The sequence below is a fragment of the Peromyscus eremicus genome, chromosome 11 (assembly GCF_949786415.1).
Source record: "Peromyscus eremicus chromosome 11, PerEre_H2_v1, whole genome shotgun sequence".
NCBI classification, from domain to species: Eukaryota; Metazoa; Chordata; class Mammalia; order Rodentia; family Cricetidae; genus Peromyscus; species Peromyscus eremicus.
The window spans coordinates 25848664-25870353 of NC_081427.1; the positions used below are offsets into that span (position 1 = coordinate 25848664).

A 21690-nucleotide genomic window follows, 5' to 3' on the forward strand; every position below is an offset into this window, starting at 1 on the left:
CACACACACACACACACACACACACACACACACACACACACTTAGATGGGCACATGCCTATAATCCCAGCATTCAAGAAGCTGAGTCAAAAGAATTGTGAGTTCAAAGTCAACCTGGGCTATAGAATGTACCCTGCTATCCCAAAGTACAAACAAACAAAAACAACAGACAGGTGTTTTTTACTTATTACTGGATTCACTTGTATAGCTGGCTACTGACCTCGATATGTCAGATGAAATGATACATTTACCATCGAAAGGACAGAGAGATACATTTTTCAAGCAGGGGAAGGTCATAGCTGTTTTGTTTATGTGTTTTCCAAGATACAGAACTAGAAGTGATCTACACACAAATGATTTTGTGTGAAAACTAATTTTATTCTTTTAGTTATTGCTATGTTACTTCCTTGGGCCTAGATAATGACTATAGAGATAGAAATATTTAATGAATACAGGAACAACTTAGTTTTAGTAGTCTGGTGTAAATGACCAAATAATTTGTCAGCAGAATTTTTAAGCAAAGAACCCATCATAAATCTACCTAGCACACAGTACCAAGATAGAAAGTGCTACAGTCCACAGTGTAGAAACTGTAAGAGCCTTCGGAGTGGATAGAGCTTTGTCAACAGCAGAAATAAGGGCATGGTCTGTATTTTGTAAACAACATCTCTTGTTATGTAGTGTAGAAACAGGAAAAACTGCTTTCGAAAGAAATTAGATTTTTATTCTTATCCAAGTTAGGTATCTGATCTTACGTCTCTGTAAGATCAGAAAATGACATGTCTTATCTGGAAAACGTTCCTTATCACTTACTCCCTGTTTCGGACTTACCATTGTTTCTGACTCTTGTGGATGCTCTATAGCAATTTGCCTTTAGAACTCCAAATAATATGCTACTTTTGATTTTTTTTTTCAGTTTTAGGTTTTATCTCTTGGAATGCCAGTGGAGAATGGTTGAGTTCTCCACTAACACCTACTATCCACTAACTACACATGCAAGTGTTTCCCTCTGTCCATCCCTCTAATACGGTCATGTCAGCATTTTTTGCTTAGCTCTGTAGTCGGTATTGATATTTATATTACCTTCTAAAAGCTGTTCATGGTTGATCCAGTTGGAGTTATTTAAAAAAGGCTTTTTTTTTTTGTTCCGTCTCCTATGGACGGACTGCTAGAATCATCTGTAAATTCTCTATTCCAGGCTCCTGAGCTGTTTCAGCTTAGTCATTTTCTTGGCATCCTGTACTATCATCACTCTGAGCTCTTTATGGAGTGTTTTCCCAAGACTTCCATTACCTCTCATTTTGTGCCTATTCCTTGCCTTGTTTTGGTGGACCTTTTTGACAAAGAATGGATGAGAGATACATTTTGAAATGTTTCACGACTGAAAATTTATTTATTTATAATTGTAAAACTACACAAAATTCCATGCTATAGGTAACCCCCCCCTCAAAATTTGCTATCATTACTCCTTTGTCTTCTAGATTCTGAAGTTGCTGTTAGTTTGAATTAGTTTAGATACTGGACTTAGTGTTTAGTATTCCTCCCCCACCCAGAAAATGTTAGACTCTTCTTTTTGCCCTCTGTAGCCTAGCACTTGACCACGGCAGACATTGCTGCCAGTGTTTTGCTTATGCCTTGGTAGGCTCCATGTCCTCAGAAACTCATGTCTTTTAATTCTAAGACAACTTCTTAAATGATTTCTTTGATAATTTTATTCCCTTCATCTTTACTATGTATTGTTAGCTTGATGTCAGACCATCTGACTGATTCTCTACCTTTTTTCTTTCCTACTTTTTGCCCCCTTAATGAAAAAAAAATGCCTTTTTGTTTGGGGGATTTCTTTGGGCTGCTCTCCAAAATTACTATCCCATTTAAAATGTTTAGATTTATTTTTGTATTATTTTACGTGCATGAATGTTTTGCATGCCTGTGTGTTGTGCATCACATGTGTGCCTGGTGCCTTGGTGCCCGAGGCGGTGATGAGCCTCCATGTGGGTGCTGGGAATCAAACCTGAGTCCTTTGCAACAATAAGTGCTCTTAACCACTGAGCCAATTCTGCAGCCTCTACTATTTCACTTTTCATTTCTGTGATTACAGTTTCAGTAGGCAGCATGTGGCACACCCTATTCTGCCTCCATGCAGTAGCTCCCGTCCCCTGTGTCTAAGTATAGACCTACAGGAACGTGAGTGTAAGATTCAGGTGGAGAACGTGGGAAATGCCCTTTTTATTGTTCCTTTAAACTAGTTGGAAAGCGTGCATTTAAAAATGCTGCCAAATGGCCGGGTGGTGGTGGCGCATGCCTTTAATCCCAGCACTCGGGAGGCAGAGCCAGGCGGATGTCTGTGAGTTCGAGGCCAGCCTGAGCTACCAAGTGAGTCCCAGGAAAGGCACAAAGCTACACAGAGAAACCCTGTCTCGAAAAACCAAAAAAAAAAAAAAAAAAAAAAAAATGCTGCCAAAGAGGTCTCCTCACCATCTGCTGTAGGTAGGGACAGCCACAAACCATAGAGAGTGTCACTTACTCTTCCAGGAGCAACCCTTTACCCACATGTCAACTGTAGCCTACAAAGTGTGCTGTGTGCAAGTGGAGATACCTCAAAGGAGAAGAAAGAGCCCGGCATACCTCTCCTACTTTTTCAGACTCACCAATAAGATAATTCACTACTTTCTCTCTTGCTGGGACTAGTGAGGGGACACATGAAAGCCCTTGAGAGACATACAGATGCTAGTTCTTTGGCCTCAGGGTACAGTCTGTTCTATCCTAGGGTAGGTATAGCTCTCAAAAGGATGCTTAGGGTCCACACCCGGTGCCTTTGGATACTTGAACCACCTCACCGGCTTCTCTGATTCATATTGCCTGCTCTGTACCATCCCCCTACTTATAATTTGGCTCCCCAGTTAGCATGCCTGGATACAGGAGATATTGACACAAGTGTATTCATGATCCTTCTGGCTCCCCATAGGACATAAGCAACCCACAGTTCTGACAATCTATTTATAAATATCATGCAGGCTATGTGCCCAACGTACCAGCAGAATCAGTTTCTACAAGTGGCTATTGAGAGACACTCAACTCTAGACAACTGATACAAGTTGATAAGGGCTCCTTAGTAGACAGCCAATCAGAGCCTCATGGGTCGCTCTGGAGATGCCCACTCTCAGAGTCCATGCTCTTTGAACTTGCTCAGCAGTAGCCTCTTGTTGGCTATTTTACGAGATACTCTGCCTATGATTTTTCCCATTGAAGGGGCTTGATCTAAAATGAGGGCCCAAGTTAGTAATTAGGAGTTTCTTTGAGAACTTCTTTATTGAGACATCGTGGGATTTTTCTAAAATCCCAAATGTATAATTATATTTCCAAAAGAAACAACACCTACTCTCAGTGTTATGGGCTTCAGGAGTTAGGCATTGTCTCAGAAGCATGTTTTCTAAAGTGCTGTTGCCCTGTGCACGAAGCCTCTCTGTGGTTAAAAATGTCAGTCATAGCCCGACACTCTGGGCTAATGTGTGCAGTGAATGGTATATCAACAGGAGTCCAGGCCTCTGTGCAGAATGTGAAGGCTGTTCGGGCACAGCCTGCAATTTGTTTTATGTCTTTTAGCACCCCTACTTTTACAAAGAGCACACACATCTCAGAGGGCTGGTATGCATCCTGATAAGGCCATTTACAAGCACCTAGGCTTCTGTGGGTCTCCTCACACTCTGTGTAAGAGGCAGATACAGTTCTCCTGGTCATGGGGCCTGCGAGCCAAAACCCAGCAGATTGACTGGACAGTGGCCAAGTCTCCACTTCACTGTATCCTGTGTCACTCTTAGGTCACGGGCAGCCATCTCTTAAAGCTGTTTAGAGCCTCTTATAGTTGACAGTGTGACTACAAACTGAGAGAACATGGAAAGTGTGTGTGTATGTGTATGTGTATGTGTGTGTGTATGTATGCATGCAGAGATCTTAATATCTATTTCCTCTGTGTGTTGGGCCTCCTTCAGAATAATGTTTGTAAATGAACACAGAAGAAGGTGTATACCCATGGCTGATTTGCCAGAAGTTCTTTCTGAACGCATCCACCCTGCTTTCCCTGGAGAATGTTTACTGTGTTACTAAGAATGAGTAGTCACCATTCTCCCCTGTCTGTTTTCATTTGCTTTGTTTTTGAGGCAGGGTCTTACAATGCAGCTCAGGTGGCCTAGAGCTCACTATGTAGCCCAGACTACCCTGAAAACTCATGGTAATCCTCCTGCCTCAGCCTCCCTTGTACTGGAATTATAGGCACAAACCACCATGCCCAACTCTTCTTGCTTTATAGCCTTCACTCAAATTTCACCAATGGTTAATACTTTGTCATTTTGTCTTAACATTTTGCATATCTCCCTTCTTTTTCCTCTGTCTTTTCTGATTTCCTATGTATGTATGTATGTGTATGTATATATATATATATATATATATATATATATATGTACTAATAATCAACAAACCATCCATCTACCCAAACATTCGTTGTCTATCTATATCTATTTATTTTTCAGACAAGGTCTCATTATATAGCCCAAGGTAGCCTTGAACTCATGATTCTTCTACCTCTGCCTTCAAAGTTCTGGGATTACAGACATGAACCACTATGATATGAACACTATTGATATGTGTTTGTATAAGCATACATATATACAACATTACAAAGATTATGTTATGAAACGTTTGAGAGTAATTTACAGGATCGTGCTTCTATATCACTAAACACATTTCCTTTTTTGAGACAAAGTCTTATTTAACACAGTCTGGCCTCCTGTTTCAAGAATGACCCACACAGAGCTGAGGTTACAGGGTTATACCACTGTACCCAGTTTTCTGTGGTGCCGTGGACCAAACCCATAGCCGTGGGCACTCTAAGCAAGGACTCTACAGACTGAGTCACATCCCCAGCTTTCTCAAAACATTTAACAACAAGGATATTTACATAAATAACTGCAGTAGTAGTCCTGAAAGACAAGAGCTTTAATGCCAACACATCTTGCTGTCTAGCTACCGACCTTAAATCAAATTTCACCAACTGTGAAATGTCTCATGATATCCTTACAGAAGATCTTTTACTTGTATTTTAAGGAGCATGGATGGATCACTCATCCTACCATCTCTTAGGTTGGATTTGTAGCTGCTTCCTCTTGACCAGATGCACTTTGCCTATTTGTATATTTTCTGGCCTTCTGTGTGTTCCACCAGGAGGTTACTGTGTCTTTGTTCTCGTAGTGATGCTGACTCTTCATGCTTGGTTATGGTGTTGTTTGCTAAGTTTCTCTAAGTTAAAGTTATTGTGGATTTCCCTTTTATCTATGGTTTCATCTTAGGATTTAGCTCCCCATAGCCATGTGGTTTGAAAATTTTAAATGAAAATTTCTTCAAGCAAGCAATTCGTACATTTTAAGTTATTTTTGTTGTAGTACATTGTTATAATTGTTTTATTTTATTATTAGTTACTATTGCTAATCTGTCACAGTGTCTAACTTAGAAGTGAAGTTTTATCATAGGTATGTATGTTGAGGGAAAAAATGGTATGCTTTTCTACCCAACTTTTGGGAATGCTCTGGGATCTGGGATTGTACCTCCTGTGGATAAGTGGTGACCATGAATTAGGTAGTGTATGAAGAGCTCTTCAAGACTATATAAATGTCCTATTCTGCATGTGTTTCAGCCTGGCTGTTTGGGGCGCTGTCAGCCTGGTGTGTTTGGGTGACTCACACGCTGTTTCTTTCCCAGTGGTGATCATGTGTGCCAGCGGTGACACCATTCGGAGCATCATGTTGGCGGTGCACAGACATGGCATGACCAGCGGAGACTACGCCTTCTTCAACATTGAGCTCTTCAACAGTTCTTCCTACGGTAACCATGTCCAGCTTCTCCAGCTCTGCTAAAATGTCAGAAAGAGGGATGAGAAAGAGTCAAAAGCTTTAGTGAGGTCTATAGATGTGATTTCAGTTACCATGGGAACCACATTTGCTTTCGAAAATTCATGATTCTGAGCGCTTCTACAATGCCTCATAGTTTCTCAAGCTTTTCATTTTTTCCAAGAACTCAGTGGGAAGCAAAAGACACCATGTACCTGGCATGTCAAGGAACTTCTGTGTGGGTCAGCATAGTCTGTTCCTAAGTCCACAGGAATATACAATACATGCAGGCACTAAATGTCCTTGTCATAGTAGATTGCCGGAATAATTTAAGTGTGATTTGGGATGGAATTTTAGCAGGGACAGATTAGAACATAATGCTATAGGACAGAATATGTCAATGTGTGCCATAGTTAGCATATGTATTGCTTCATAAAACTTTTAGTAATATAACAATATATAGATATATATATATATAATATTTATTCATATTACACATGTGTCTTTTATAGGCCACAATAGGAAATAAAATAACAAATACTGCAAGTTTTGACAAAAGCACTTGGAAGTCACTTGGAACCCTCCCTTCTTGTGGCTTACTACACCTTAATCCTCTCTTAAGTAGAATTTCACGAGCCACTTACATATAGGGTGAAGACATCTTTGATTCCTTATAATGGATTTAGGGAAACTCCCAAGGTCTGTGTAATAGAGGATTAATTTTTTTTAAAAATAAAATAAGTATTTATCTGTATCTATTTGGGTGTTTTGCCTGCATGTATGTCTGTGCATCACATGTATGTCTGTGCATCACATGTGTGCAGTGTCCAAAGAGGCCAATAGGGGGCATAGGATACCCTGGGAACTAGCATTACAAACTGTTGTAAGTCATGTGGATGCTGGGAGTTGAATCTGGGTCTTCTGGAAGAGCAGCCAGGGCTCTTAACCCCTGAGCCATCTCTCCAGTCCTCCATGTAATGGAAGAATGCTTAAGGGGCTCATCATGATCACAAATACAAAGCCTTTTCCTCCCACTGTAGTTACGATGCTCTCGGAAGTAGACACTTCAGGACTACAGGTCATTTCCTCAAACATACACACTGGCTGCTCAAAGCCACACAGCTCTAAAGCTGCAAACGTGCAGATCACAGATGGTATGTTTACGGCGAGCTCTACTTTCGAGTGCTTGCTGATGATATATAGTTATTTAGATAGGCTCCAAGCCTTTAAACATTCACTGTGGTTTCCTGCCCTGACTTCCTGGCTTACTTAAGCAGTGATCATTGTGTATATACAGATAATATAACATACTTCTGGGGAATAAAGAAAAGTCGATGAAACAAAAGTAGCCACCGCTTCCTGTGATGGATAGCCCTGGAGATGTGGTGCTTGAAGGATAAATGCAATATTTTGTGCTGTTTGCTATCGTTATAGTCTTTCCCTTCCTCCTTTCCGTTAAGTGGGATGCTGTCCTCACTCATTGACTTAAGACCAGAATGTCATAATACTAGCAGCTGCAGCATGGAGTTCTTTAACACAGGGGTCAAGACAGGTTAAAGGGAAAACATCTATTCTGTCTTACAGGATGAAATACAGAATTTAAGGTGGTGCATAAGAATGCATGCTATCCTGAGACAAGCACATTTGCATGCATTATGCACGCAGTACCTAATAACAAGTGTAACAGATAAACTCGTGCTTTGGCTTTCCCCTGTTATTATAATAAATGAGCGTTGCAGAAAATTTGGAAAATCTATAAAAACAACTGGAAGAAAATAAGTTAAAATTCTGCCACTCAGAGAAAAAGTTACATTGTAATTTCTTAGAAATACGTATCTTAAAGAAAAAAGAAATATATATTTCATCTATTATATGTATGCATATTTCACAAGAATATTTTTCAATAAAATGATCATATTATGTACACCTACCTAGTACATCTTTAATTAACCTCTATTTCTTAACACTTCTCCCAGCCTCTTGTTATTAAGAACAGTATGTATTGAATAGTCTGATGTGTATATACACTTATAGTCACATAGTTAGACATATATTACATATTATACAATATAAATTCCTTGAGGTACAAATGTTGGCTCAATCGTTACATGCAAACATTGATAGGATTGGTAACTTTCCTCATACAGAGGTTTTACCAATTTTTATTTTTGGATAATGAGGAAATTTTCTGTATTCTTGTATCCTTTATCAATTTTGCAAGTTATAGCTTTATTTATTGAAATTTATATTTTTAATTTTTATCTCAGTGTGTGTGTGTGTGTGTGTGTGTGTGTGTGTGTGTACACTTGCTGTGGTGTGCATGTGGTGGTCAGATTACAGTTTTATGGAGCTGTCTTTCTCCTTCCACCTTTATGTGAGTTCTGGGGACTGAATGCAGGTCATCAGTTTGGGTGGCAGGTGCCTTTACTTGCTAAGCCCATTTATTTATTTTTAAAATTTTATTATTATTATTTTATATGTATACTTTTTTTTTCTGCGTGCATGTCTGTGTACCACTTGTGTGTGTACCTGGTGGGTGCCTGGGGAGGCTGGAAGAGGGCATTGGATCTCCTGGAACTCAAGTTACAAACAGTTGTGATCTGTCATGTGGGTGCTGGGAATCAAACCTGGGTTCTCTGGAAGAGCAGCCAGGGCTCTTTATTCTGTGCCACTTCTTCAATATCCCCCTTCTAGTTTTACTTTTATTATACACATTGTAAAATTATATTTAAAATTTTTAGAAATATAAAATTAATCACTTTTAAAATTTAAATTTAAATTTTTTTGAGACAGAGTCTCTCTATGTAGCCCTGGTTATCCTGGAACTCACTGTGTAGGCCAGGCTGGCCTTGAATGCACAGAGATCCACTGGACTGTCTCCCAAGTGCCAGTATTAAAGGCATATGACACTGTGCCTAGGCAAAACTAACTACTTTAACCTGTGACTTTTAGACTTACAGAAAACTTGCAAAAGTAATAGAGAACTCATGCATATATATCTTTATATTTAGATTATTTATTTATACATTAAAAACTTCTTATTCCATGGATTCAACTTTTGTTTTCTTTTCAATATTTTTTTTGCTGTTTTAGATCTATGTCTTTTATGTTATGTGTGTGGGTGTTTGCCTGGCATGTATGTATGTATGTAGGTATATGTATATATGTATGGTGCCCACAGAGGGCGAAGACAGCATCTGGTTGTGAACCACCATGTGGCGCTGAGAACTAAATTCAGGTCCTCTGCTCTGAACTGCCAAGCCATCTCTTTAGCTCCAGTTGTGGTTTTTTGAAAATTTAGTTGCAATATGGTTTCACACAAATCACAATGAATTCTTGATGTTTCTGACGGAATCTGCATGACTTTACATTTTACTGTACATTTGCTCAGACTTTGGGCTCTGATCTCAATTACCCTGAAAGACTGACCCATATTCTAAGTCTTAATTGCTAAGACCTAAGAGTTAACAGCTAAAAGTCAATCTTTGAACAGTGAGTTAACCTGCCCTCCCCTGCCACCTTAGTCTCTTCTAATGATACATCAGGCTGAGCAACAAGTGAACACGTGAGAGGATGTTTGTTAACTACCCGGCAGACCTGAGGAAATGCAGAAACTATGTAACAAATATTTGCGGCTTTCATTGTTAGTCTTACTTTGCTTTGACCACTGCACATGGAACTTTAAAAACGGTACCTAAGTTTTCAAACTTTTCTCTGATGGTGGTTCTATTTCATGTGGTACAATCTGCTACCGCAGTCACTGACTTTCAGCTAATCCACCCTAAGGGGCTGTGTGCATTATGAATTACACCCGCAAGTGAATAATCATTACACTCAACTAGAGTGACGAACATGTAGAGCTTTCTTCTACCTGAAAGAGCTCTGGAGGAGGGAAGTCCAGATTAGGGATATGAGTCTATAAGTCATTACTGTTACAAGTTTCTTATGTTTCCTGTCTCTGTTTTCATTTATCAAAGACTGTGGCCAGGGGTCATGCCTTAATTCTAGTCAAGGTAGGTCAAGGTTAGCAGACGAGAGATCCGTTCAGGTGGCTCCATTCTCTTTGTTGGCTGCCATGGAAGCTCTACTCAACTTCCGGTTGTTTGAGGTTGGCTACCCCTGGATAAAAGCCAGGTCAGAAATTGTATTCTCAGTTGGACTCCAAAACCAAAGTGGGATTCTATGAGTAAGGAGGGAGAGATGGTGGGTGTAGCCTGGTACCTTTCTATGTCTTCCACAGACCCTGAAGCATCTTCTTCCTCGGAGCAGGAGTGACCGATGGAATCATACAGTAGGCAGGGTCACCTGAACCAGCATTCCAGAGGATCCAGAGCCTTCTTTAATAATTTAAGCCCCCATAATCAGAGCTGTGATTCCAAAAGCTTTCCCTATGGCACCTCACACAAACTGTATACTAGTTCTAAAGCACTGGTTCTCAACCTTCCTAATACTGTGACCCTTTAATACAGTTCCTCATGTTGTGGGGACTCCCCAACCATAAAATTATTTTGTTGCTACTTTGTAACTCTAATTTTGCTACTGTTATGAATCATAATGTAAATATCTAATTTGCAAGATATCTATCTAATATGTGACTGACAGAGGGGTCACGACCTACATGTTGAGAACCTCTGTTCTAGAGGCACGTCATCCATTTTCACTGGTACTTTTAGAAAACATAGTCAACAGTGTGTCTATTTTCTTTGATTACTAAATGCCTCAATCTTGGTGAGACCTCAGAATTATCTCCGGACTTGCCTAAATTCTATGGCAACAAGAGTTCTATGTATAATATGATATGGGGGAATTAAAGTGCTTGAAGGGATTTTAAAACTGGACTTAAAAAAAAAATCTGAGCCAGGCGGTGGTGGCGCACGCCTTTAATCCCAGCACTCAGGGGTGCAGAGGCAGGCGGATCTCTGTGAGTTCGAGGCCAGCCTGGTCTACAAAGCGAGTTCCAGGAAAGGCACAAAGCTACACAGAAAAACCCTATCTCGAAAAACCAAAAAAAAAAAAAAAAAAAAAAATCTGGAGGGTAGATGATCGTATTGCCTTACAGATGTTTTCACAGCATCGGCTGTCATTTGTCTCTGGTCTGGTCGTATTAGCTTCCTCATGACCAAAGGTATACCGTGGGAAGCGACTTGCACAATCCCAACTGCTTGAACGGTCGCTGCACTCACCTCGCCTTCCTGAGAGCTTAGACAGCAGGACTTCAGGGGAGGTCTGAAGGAAAGTCAAACTCAGACACAAGAGGAGGGGTTGGATTTATAATGCTTTGCCCACAAGGATGATATATGCACATTAACGTCAATTTGGAGCAAAGAGGAAAAACAAAGGAATTCTTATATAATCCTTTGGCTGTGGTGGTTGTCTGGCAGCATTTCAGGACTTCCCCTATTTTTCCTGTACTACCGTTTTCTTTTGAACCCATGTGTTGTGCACGACAGATGCAGTCTTAAATCCTGGAGAGCCTCCCCTTGGAGGAGCTGAACATAGTTGGGACAGGGATCAAGCACCTGGGCCCTGGCTTGCATTTGCTCCTATTTGTATGATTAATCTCCTAGCCCCTTGGTGTCCTTATTTGTGAGGCATCCCCTTTCCATCTTTTTCATAGAATTACTGTGAAAATAGAAAAATGCAATGCTGCCGGCAAAGCGGCTGTATCGCGTTGAGCTGTGGGTGGTACTGTTGGGCGTGTCTGGGAGTCTAGCTAGTGTGTCCTAGTGTGACACTAGGACAGCGTAGAGTGGGTAAGATGAGGCAAGATCAACGCTTTCCTTTCACTCACCGTCACTAGAGCTGAAGAGCCACAGTGGCAGGCAGTCAGGGTAGGTGAATGACAGGCACTCAGTTCTCGGGCAGATTGTGTGACGTTCCAGATATTCCTTCATTTCAGGTCACATACATTGAAGGCCTACTGTGTGCTCAGTCCTTGATAGGTGCTGGCAGTTGCAGGGTGTCACAGTCATTGGAGCCAGCTTCCTGGCCACAGAATTGCTAAACACAGACCGTCTCCCCTTTCACACATGTTCTGGGTTTTGTTCACTCAGTGCAAGCTTGAGTTCCTGTAATATTAAAATCAAACAAAGCAAACCCAAGCACATACTCTACCTTACTCTGAAACGATGGGGAAGAACCCTCCTCTTTTCTACCCTACTTCTCAGGATCAGACTTCTTTTTCTTCTTATTAATTCCTTGGTTAGGACAGTTGTGAAAATGCTACACTAGGGGCTGAAGAGATGGCTCAGGGTTTAAAAGCCCTTGCTACCCAATCATGAGGATTGGAATTTAGAGCCCAGCACTCACATGTCAAGCCAGGCATCCCTCATATACCTGTAATTCCAGTTCTGAGGGTTTTGATATCCTCTTCTGGTCTTCATGCATATGCAGGTGTGCACAGACGTGCATGAATACCTACAGTCACATAGACAGACACACAATTTTGTTTCCTTTTGCTGTGATAAAAATACCCTGACATTGTTGGGAAGTCAAAGAGACAGGAATTTAAAAGTAGTTAGTCATTACATTCACAGTCAAGAGCAAAGAACAATGAGCTGATGGATACGTGCTAATATTCAGCCCTCACTCTTACACAATCCAGAACCCCCTGTCCAGGTAGTGATGCTACCTGCAGTGGCTGAGCGTTTCTACTAATCAAGGTAATATACCCCAGACATGGGGAAACTAATCTAGACAACCTCTGACTGAGACTTCATTGACAGTTGGTAATTAAATAACCATTGATATGCATGTAATTTTAAAAAATATCAATGCATACTGCTCTCTGAAAGTTGTTCCCTCAAGGTCACCAGTAGCTTTATTGACAGATTTCTTAGCCTTGGTGAGGGACATGCCTCCAAACAGTGCTGTTTAATGCAACTTCCTGCTCCATTGATATGTTTCACTGGGATGGTATTCTCCTCTGTCCTTCCTTCCTTTGTTCTTTCCTTCGTTTGTTCGTTCATTCGTTTCTTCCTTCCTTCCTTCCTTCCTTCCTTCCTTCCTTCCTTCCTTTATTCCTTCCTTCATTCCTTCCTCCCTTCTTCCCTTCCTCCCTCCCTTCGCTTCCATTCCCTCCTCTCTCTCTCTCTCTCTCTCTCTCTCTCTCTCTCTCTCTCTCTCTCCCTCTCCCTTTCCCTCTCCCCTCCCTCCCTCTCTCTTCTGTCCTGTCTTGTTCCATCCCTCCCTTTTCTGGTACATGATCTTGCTTAGTTGCCCAGATTGGCCTCAAAGCTGTCATCCTCTAACTCAGCTTGTTGAGTCCCAGCATTACAGGTACACACTACCATACTGGGCTAGCTACATACTGTTTTGTGTTGCCTGGGTAGCCACTGGTCACATCCCACACGCGGCTGACTATTGAATACTTGAAATGTGGCAAATGTGATGAAGGAACTGAATTTTCAGTTAATTTGAATTTAAACAGTAACACATGCAGCTGGTGGCTGCTATGTGAGATGACCTAGCTCTAGGGCAGCCCCAGATGGTTTCTAGCTACTCCTGTCTGGAAATCTTATGCTCCCGGCTTTGAGACCACTGTTCATTTCCTGGTTCTGTTAGTGCCTCTTTATCTCCTATTTCTGTTCACTGACAGCAGTCTGTGCTCAGCCCTCTCATCTTCTGCCTGTACTTTCTTCTTTAGGGCAGACAGCCCCTGGGCTCCAACCCTGATCTGTGTAGAAATGGTACCCAGTGCCTTTTCTAGCCCGTCCTCTCTCTGGCTTTAGAGCTGTTTCTAAGCTTAGCCTGGCAGTATCCTTTGGTCATTCTGCAGTGACACTAACACACACCATCATTTCTTCCCCTCCTCCTCTACGTCACTTGGCCTTTTTCTTCTAAGGATGACTGGTTTTCTTCTTCCCTTTGCTGTAAATCCCTCTCTGTTGACCACCCCTCCTTAAACATTGCAGAGTTTAGGATTCCTCTTGTACAGTTGTCTTGTTTTCATTCTCTTTTTATGATTATAAAAGTAGAAAAATACTTACTTTTGAAAAAAATTTACTAACATATCAAAAATGCCAAAAGAGAAAATAAAAGAAAAAGAAAGAAAGAAAGGAAGGAAGGAAGGAAGAAAGAAAGAGAAAACAAAAGGAAACTTCTTAGTGAGCTTGACCTCCTAGAGGCCAGTTTTGTGTTTCCGGCCTGTGACTTGCCACACATGACCTCTCTTACCCTCGTGCTTGGATTACTGTGGCTGCGAATGCTCAGTGGCTCCCCACACTAATCCTATTTATTTATTTATCTAATCCACTGCTATTTCCTAAGGCATGGTCCTCATCCTGTCATTCTTCTGTTCCGCTCATAAATCTCCAGAGGCACCTAGTTGTCTGCTGAATTAAATTTGTCTCCACTGATAGGACACCACACCAAATCAATCTTTACTTTCCTCAGGGTGTGGGAGAAGAGCTCACTGAAGAAATTATGGTTGTGAACAGACACCCGCTTAGGTTGGTTTGAATTTATTCAGCATTATAATTTCTATTTTTTTTCTAGAAAATAAAACTCTAAAGTTATTATATTTTAGGTCATGTTTGCTGACATTATTAGACTGGACTTCACTTATTTTTGAAACATATGTTCTTCCTGTTTCATTTACTGAGATAATTGCTGTTATAATTCTGCACATATTTTCTAACATAGCCTAAGACCCCCACAAGGTTAAGAATTTCCCTTAAGTCCCTGGAGAAAACTGAACTCTTCTCCATTGATGAAAACTATAATTTTCTTTGTCTAGGAAAATCAGTACTTATAAACACCCCTACTTATGCCCTCTTAAACCTAGTCTGGGGATCAAATTCAGTCACTGATGTACCATAGGGAAGTAGCATATGTTGTATACCAGCTTCAACAGAGTCTTGACACGTTGATTCAATTAAAATTGAGCCAGTAGGGCCTAGAGAGATGGCTCAGCAGTTAAGAGTGTGTACTGCTCTTGCAGAGGATCTGAGTTAGGGTCTCAGCATCCATATTTGGCAGTTCAACCATCCCCTGTAACTCCAGTTTTGGGGAGATCCAATGCCCTCTTTTGTCCTCTGCAGGCACATATATATATGTGTATGTGTGTGTGTGTGTGTGTGTGTGTGTGTGTGTGTGTGTGTGTTGCATCTACGGACAAGTAGGCAAACATACACATAATTAAAAATAAATAAAATTGAAAACAAGAGAATTATTTAATTATGGCTTATTTTATGTCTGTAGGAAGTAGGTCCCTCCATAGGAACTCTTGGAATTTGGGGTCTTCCATGGACAGCGACTGCTATGTTGTCTGGGTCTTGGGGACTGAGAACCCTTTCGAGTTCCCTTGCATTTGACAGAGAACACAGCTCACTGGCTCCAAAGCCATGCATTACTTCTTTTAGGCTATGGTCTCCTAAGGGTTTGAGAGAGATTGCAGAAGAGGAAGAGGAGGAGGAAGATGGAGGATGACTTTTGTCAAATTTAGTTTGGTGGCTTGAGATTTAGTTTTGTGGTCATTAAACACAGATTTAGTCTTTAACACACTAAGTTCTCAGCTCTGTCTTATTTATGTTTTAGTAGCTCCCCACTGCTTAGTAGTAAGCAATGAATAAATAGTTGCTATTATTAGAACTCTGATGAAACAGAGAGCTTCCACAAACACATTCTCCACTTCTGCCTTTTCTCATCTTCTAGACTGAGATCCATCTTCCACCCACTGCCTGCTGGATGCTATACACGTTTGCATCTTTGTCTGGTGGTGTGGGTTCTGCTAGACACGCCTTTCCACTTTCTTCTCCACCTATTAAAATCCTATTTACACATTTAGGACTGGACTAATTCCTTGTCTTCATATGAGATGGCTCCTGGCTGGAGCTCATTGTCTCTTTTATCTGCTTTGTTTTTCTGTTCCCCACTCTTATAGTGTGCTATTTGGTTGTTTACTTGGTTCAAATCTCTTAAATTTGGTGGAAATTGTTGAAGACTTTTTAACGATGTTGTCTCTGGCTATTGTAGAGTTATGCATGTACCATGCACACAGTTCGAATGTATATGGCTCAAGCTGAGGTGAGATCCCAGAGTCATTCATTCTTCACTGACCTTCTGGAACTGTAGAGTGAGTACTATAGACCTGTCCACATGCCCAGAGGTCCCATGAGGTCCCAGAGATCTCATTGGCATTGAGCTGTGAGGTTCGAGCCATCTTCGCAGACTGGGGCTTGAGGTGTACAGTTAACTTTTATGGTACTGTATCAGGCTGCAGTCCTGTTTTCAGAGAGCTCCAGGGTTTATAATGATGATTCATTCGAAGAGAAGCTTTTATCATAAGATAGAGGTCTACACTGTCTTCAAGCCGCAAGGATGAAATCAAGAGAAGAGAAGGATACTTACCCAGGGATTAGTACTCACTTTTGTGAGGCAGGAGCTGTGAAGCAACAGGCTGCTCAGTGTCTCTGTGCCTCAGTTTCCTTGTCTGTCATGTAGGAAGGATATCGTGAGGATTGAGTTTATGCATAAAAAGTGTTAAAGATATCTATTATCTATCCATCATCTATGTATTTATGTGTATATGTATGTATGTCTCTATTAACTATCTGTCATCAATCATCTATCTATTATTATTTATGCTCAAAATACTCATTGTACTTTACACACTGATTTAGCGTTGTTTCATGAGTAATTTTGGTGATGCTACCAATACCATACAGATATAAACCCTCAAGTCCATGCAAGCCACTTTTCATCCCAGAGCGATGAAAGCAGTTGAACAGTCCTAACTTAGTTTGCGTGCAGTCCATCCTCATGCTTTACTATAACCTGCCATTCCGGGTCTGAACAGCGTAATAATAGACTTAGTTCACCTCCATAATGGATTGTAGGGATTGAAAGTATGTATGAATGGAAAGGAACCAAAACTTTCCTTTTGCTTCTGCAGTTCCGGGGATGGGGTGAGGTGGGGTGGGGGCTGACAATTCCAGTTCCATAGTTATTCTAAGACAATTACATCAACAGAGCTTGTCTGTCTCTCTCACATTTCAAAGGAACATGTGTCCACAGAGACTCCTTCTCCTTTAATGATTTTGACATTGTCACATTACACCTAAGTGCAAAACTATGACAATACCTCTTGCCTCAGCTGTCAAAAGTACCATGTAGGGACACATTGCAGTTGAGAAGAGAGAATGGCCTCTTTATAGTGACTGGCTTGGAATTATAAATATTTTCATTTCTCCCGTAGGAGATGGCTCGTGGAAGAGAGGAGACAAACACGACTTTGAAGCTAAGCAAGCCTACTCATCCCTGCAAACAGTCACCCTACTGAGGACCGTGAAACCTGAGTTTGAGAAGTTTTCCATGGAGGTGAAAAGTTCTGTTGAGAAACAAGGACTCAATGAGGAGGATTACGTAAGTGCTTGATTATGAGCCTCGCCCTTCAGCATCCTGCAAACAAGCTTCTAATTAAACCAGAGGTGACAAAGTATCCCATTCTGAGCCATTCAAAAATTCCGAGTTCAAGTCTGAATGCCACTGTTGCCTTCTGTGTGTGTTTCTTTCCTGGCCACTTCCCCCTGCCCCCCCCCCCCCCCATCCCATCATCGTTCCTGTCACTCACTTACACTTCTTTGCAACAGCTGCAGGATGGAAAACTGCCTTTTCCTGGGGACCTGTAATGCAGAACAGGGTGTCTGTGGACTCCCGGCATTTACCAGGCAAGAAGGGTATTGGGAGGAGGCGGTTGAAGGGATGCCCAAGTTTTGCCTGGCTAATTTGTCCAAGCCTTGATGGCAGAGATATTTTAGGTTTTGCAGGCTCTTTCTTTTGACAATCCGTGTCCTCTTCTTGGTTGGTTTGCTCATGTCTCCTGCAGGGCAGTGGAGTTTTTTTCTTCTGCGGCAAGCTGCTTCCTACTTGGGTGTTCTAGGTCTTCCCACTCCAGTAGTGTTCTTGTTACTAATTCATCTTAAAGATGCTTGGTCCTGGGCTAAAGGTCAAGCCCCTCCCTGGGTGCTATTGTTTGGGCAGCCTTTGGCACTTTTAGTTATGTTTCTGAGATGTCCACAGTGTCATAAAGGCAAACTCTTTCTCAGAACAGGACGAGTAGAGAACTTTTGAGTTAGTGGCCTAGGGTGGGCATGCTTGTCTGTCTTCCCTTCCCTGACGATAATGAAAATATAAAGGCAATTTATGTACTATTTTACCTAATGGTCCATATTAACTTTAAGATATGAAAACTCAGGGACAGTGTCAATTTGTTTGGATTTCTCCCTGAAGTTGTTAAAGTTCAATTATTTCATCATATGTTATCTGACATTAATGAGACTCACTGGACAACAGTTGGCTTCTCAATATACTTCTTGGATATTCTGGATTATCACTTATTCTTGGTCAGAAAGTAAATCTCATTTCAATTGTAGTCCAAGCAAGATCTCATTAAGAAGACATTGTTACTGCAAAATTTCTTAGTGTTTTCCTAACCTGATTCTAGTGTTTTCAAGAGTATTTGCATCTGTGAGTTATAATACTGCCTCTCCATGCTGCTTGACTTTTAAAATAAATAAAATTTATAATTTTAAGTAGAATTGGGGTAATTATAACAATTTATTCTAGTTCTGAAGATACATTCATTTTCCTTTTCTTTTTTTCTCAGTTCTGGGAGTCAAATCCAGGGCGCTCTCTCTCTCTCTCTCTCTCTCTCTCTCTCTCTCTCTCTCTCTCTCTCTCTTCCACCACCCAACACTCCACTTTACTTTTCCATGCAGTGCTTTTGAGCATCAGTGGCTTCTAAGGCTAGTCTGCACAGGTGGTGGCTGTGGTGTGTTGTGGGAGAGAGCAGAAGAACCAGAGTCAGGAGCCTGGGCCTACAAGGAGTCTAGACCAGTGCCGTGGGAGATGCTTCTTCAATCTGAACACATCACGCAGACTCAACTTTCTTTCAAGACCTTTAGCTTCTCATATTTGCATCCATGGGCTGTCCTATCTGTCTGTGTAGAACTGAGTTCACAGACCCCAGCATGGGCTCTGCACCTCTGTCTGTATCTCACAGTCAGCAAGTTTGGTGGACCCATTAGTTCTCATCTACACCATGCTTTCCCCCGACAATCACGTGGTTTGGTGACCCCATTTGCACCGTGCTTCCCCCCGACCCAAGCACGTGGTCTGTGAGCAGGGTCTGATTTGATTCCTTTTAATGCTTCTGTTTCTTAACACTTATGCTGATGTGTCTACAGCTTCATTAAAATTGTATTTAGTTGAATTAAATTATTAAATTAAGTATGCTGAATGCAAATAAAATAAATTATAACTTTTAGGGCACTGGTGAGCATCCCAACACGGTACTGAGTTGTCTGAACTTTAAAATGAAAGAGCATGCAACAGATTTGTTATCTGTTTGTGTCACTACAGATGACATCATTTTGTTTGGCTGGTGCATGAAGCAAAGTGCTTACTATGTGGGGCGCGAGAGAGCATCTCAGATTGAGAAATTCCCTTTTATTTTTCTTTGGTGAAGGTTTTCTGCTTTTCTTTTTTCTTTTCTTTTCTTTCTTTCTTTTTTTTTTTTTTGAGACAGAATCTCACTGTGTAAACCGACTGCCTTGAACTCAGAGATCCTCCTGCCTCTGCCTCCAGAGTGCTGGGACTAAAGGCATGCGCCACCATGCCTGGCGGTTTCCTGCTTTTCTTAAGTTGACATGTTTTCATAGGATAACTGAAACAAAAAACGACACACGCATGGATTGCCTTGTCCAGGGTGAGGAAGGGCCTTGTGCCTTTGAAGGTTTGTTTTAGCGTTGTAAATGGAATAAAACCCCTGATCCAACTTTTCGTTTTTTTAGAGTCACATTCATATTAGCATGTTGCCAGCACCCCTGTAAAAGTTATGATCTTTTCAAAAATGGAAATATATGAGAGTAAATTTTTTTTTTTAAAAAAACAAACTATACTGCAGCATTGGAAGGACAGAATAACAATGATTTCTTTTAATAGCAAAATGATTTGACTATTTTAATGGCACAATGATTTTATATTTTTGCTTACTAAACTTGGATGCATTAATTCAATTTTTATGTGTATGTGTGGGCATATGTGTGCTCGAGCATGTGTGTCTGTGTGTGTACATGTATGTTGAGGTCAGCAGTTAATATAGGATGTCTTCTTTACTCTCCATCTCATTTATTTGTTGAGGCAGCATTTCTCACAGAAACTGGTGCTCCTTGATTCGGCTAGACAGGCTGGTCAGTCACTCCCAGGGGTCTTTCTGTCTCTGCCCTCCTGAATCTGGGATTGCAGGTGCATACTGCTGTGCCCGGATTTTTACATGGGCGCTAGAGGTTAAACTCAGATCCTCAAAGCTTTTGCGATAAGGACACTATCAAATGAGCCACCTCCCAGCCCTGATCAACACAACTTTGCTTCTGTAAAATTGGTCTTCATCTCCATCACTTGCTCCCTCTTTAAAGAACATTAATTAAGGAAAACAGGGGAGAGAGAGCCATTTCCTGTTGAGGAGGTGGCCAAGAGTAGGTTTCCCACGCTCCAGTGGAGGCATGTATATGTAGGCAGCAATAACTGGATTTTAGTGGGTTATAAAAAAAGGCATGAAGTTGGGAAGGGGCATGTTTGCCTCCAAGCATGAAGAGATTAGAGATGGGTGGAGGCTGGTAGGATCACTTTTCATTGTACGTATGTATGAAATTTACAAAAATAAAGGAAAACAATGAAAAAAAATGGAGTATAAGAAACGATACTGAGAGATCCCTGCACAGAATGCCCAGTTTCTCCATGGTAACATCTGCGAAGATTATGTATAAAATGCCAGTCAGGTTATTGACACTGAAAAACACACTCAGAACACTCAAGATTTCTTGTTTTACTTATGCTACTGTGGTAAGCTCTATGTTTTATTACTTGTGTTGATTTTCGTGTTTGAATTCCATCCAATGCCTTGATTTCTTTTCTTTTTCTTTTTCTTTTTTTTAACATTTGAGACAGGATCTCATGTGGCCCAAGCTAGCCTTGAACTCACTATGTAAAGATGTCTTTGAACTCCAGACACACCTGCCTCAACCTCGAAAGTGCTGGGATTACAGGTGTTGTCCACCATACTTGGCTCTATAACTTCTGTGACAATCAGGTTCTTCATTCTGTTTTAAGATTATATATTTGTTGCTTTTCTCATTGTATGGTTTTTTTTTTATAAGAATGACCTCCATAGGCTCATATGTTTGAATGCTTGCTCACTAGGGAGCAGCACTATTTGAAAGGATTAGAAGGATTGGGAGGTGTGGCCTTGTTGAAGTAGGTGTGGCCTTGTTGAAGTAGGTGTGGCCTTGTTGAAGTAGGTGTGGCCTTGTTGGAGAAAGTGTGTCATTGGGGTTGGGCTTTGAGGTTTCAAAAGTACATGCCAGGCCAGGTGTTCTCTCTCTCTCTCTTTCTCTCTCTCTCTCTCTCTCTCTCTCTCTCTCTCTCCTTGCAGATCAGGATGTACTTCTTAGCTACTGCCTGTAACACCATGAGTGCTGCCATGCTCCTTGATAATGATGGACTAAATCTCTGAAACTGTAAGCAAGCCCTGAATTAAATGCTTTCTTTTGGTCATGGTGTCTCTTCACAGCAATAGAACAGTGACTGAGACACGGTGACAAAATATCCCACAAAAGAACCTTAAGGAAGAAAAGTTTATTTTGGCTTATGGACATAGCTCATCCTAGTGAAGAAAGCATGGCAGCGGGAGCACAATGAGACAGCAGGAACATGGTGAGGCAGTGGGAGCACGGTGAGGCAGTGGGAGCACGGTGCACACAGTTAGGGCACAGATGAATTGATGATTTTGGAAGTTAATTTCCTTTCTTTCT

At 41.2% G+C, this 21690-nt stretch overlaps 1 protein-coding gene across 2 annotated transcripts in view; it reads left to right on the forward strand.

Moving 5' to 3' along the window:
* Npr3 (natriuretic peptide receptor 3) overlaps nt 1–21690 on the forward strand; it is a 66610-nt gene that overhangs the window by 4341 nt on the left and 40579 nt on the right. For both annotated transcript variants that reach the window (XM_059276534.1, XM_059276533.1), the window contains exons 2-3: nt 5751–5873; nt 17076–17242. In XM_059276534.1, the coding sequence (XP_059132517.1) occupies nt 5751–5873; nt 17076–17242 (290 nt within the window). The remainder of the gene's footprint in view (nt 1–5750; nt 5874–17075; nt 17243–21690) is intronic.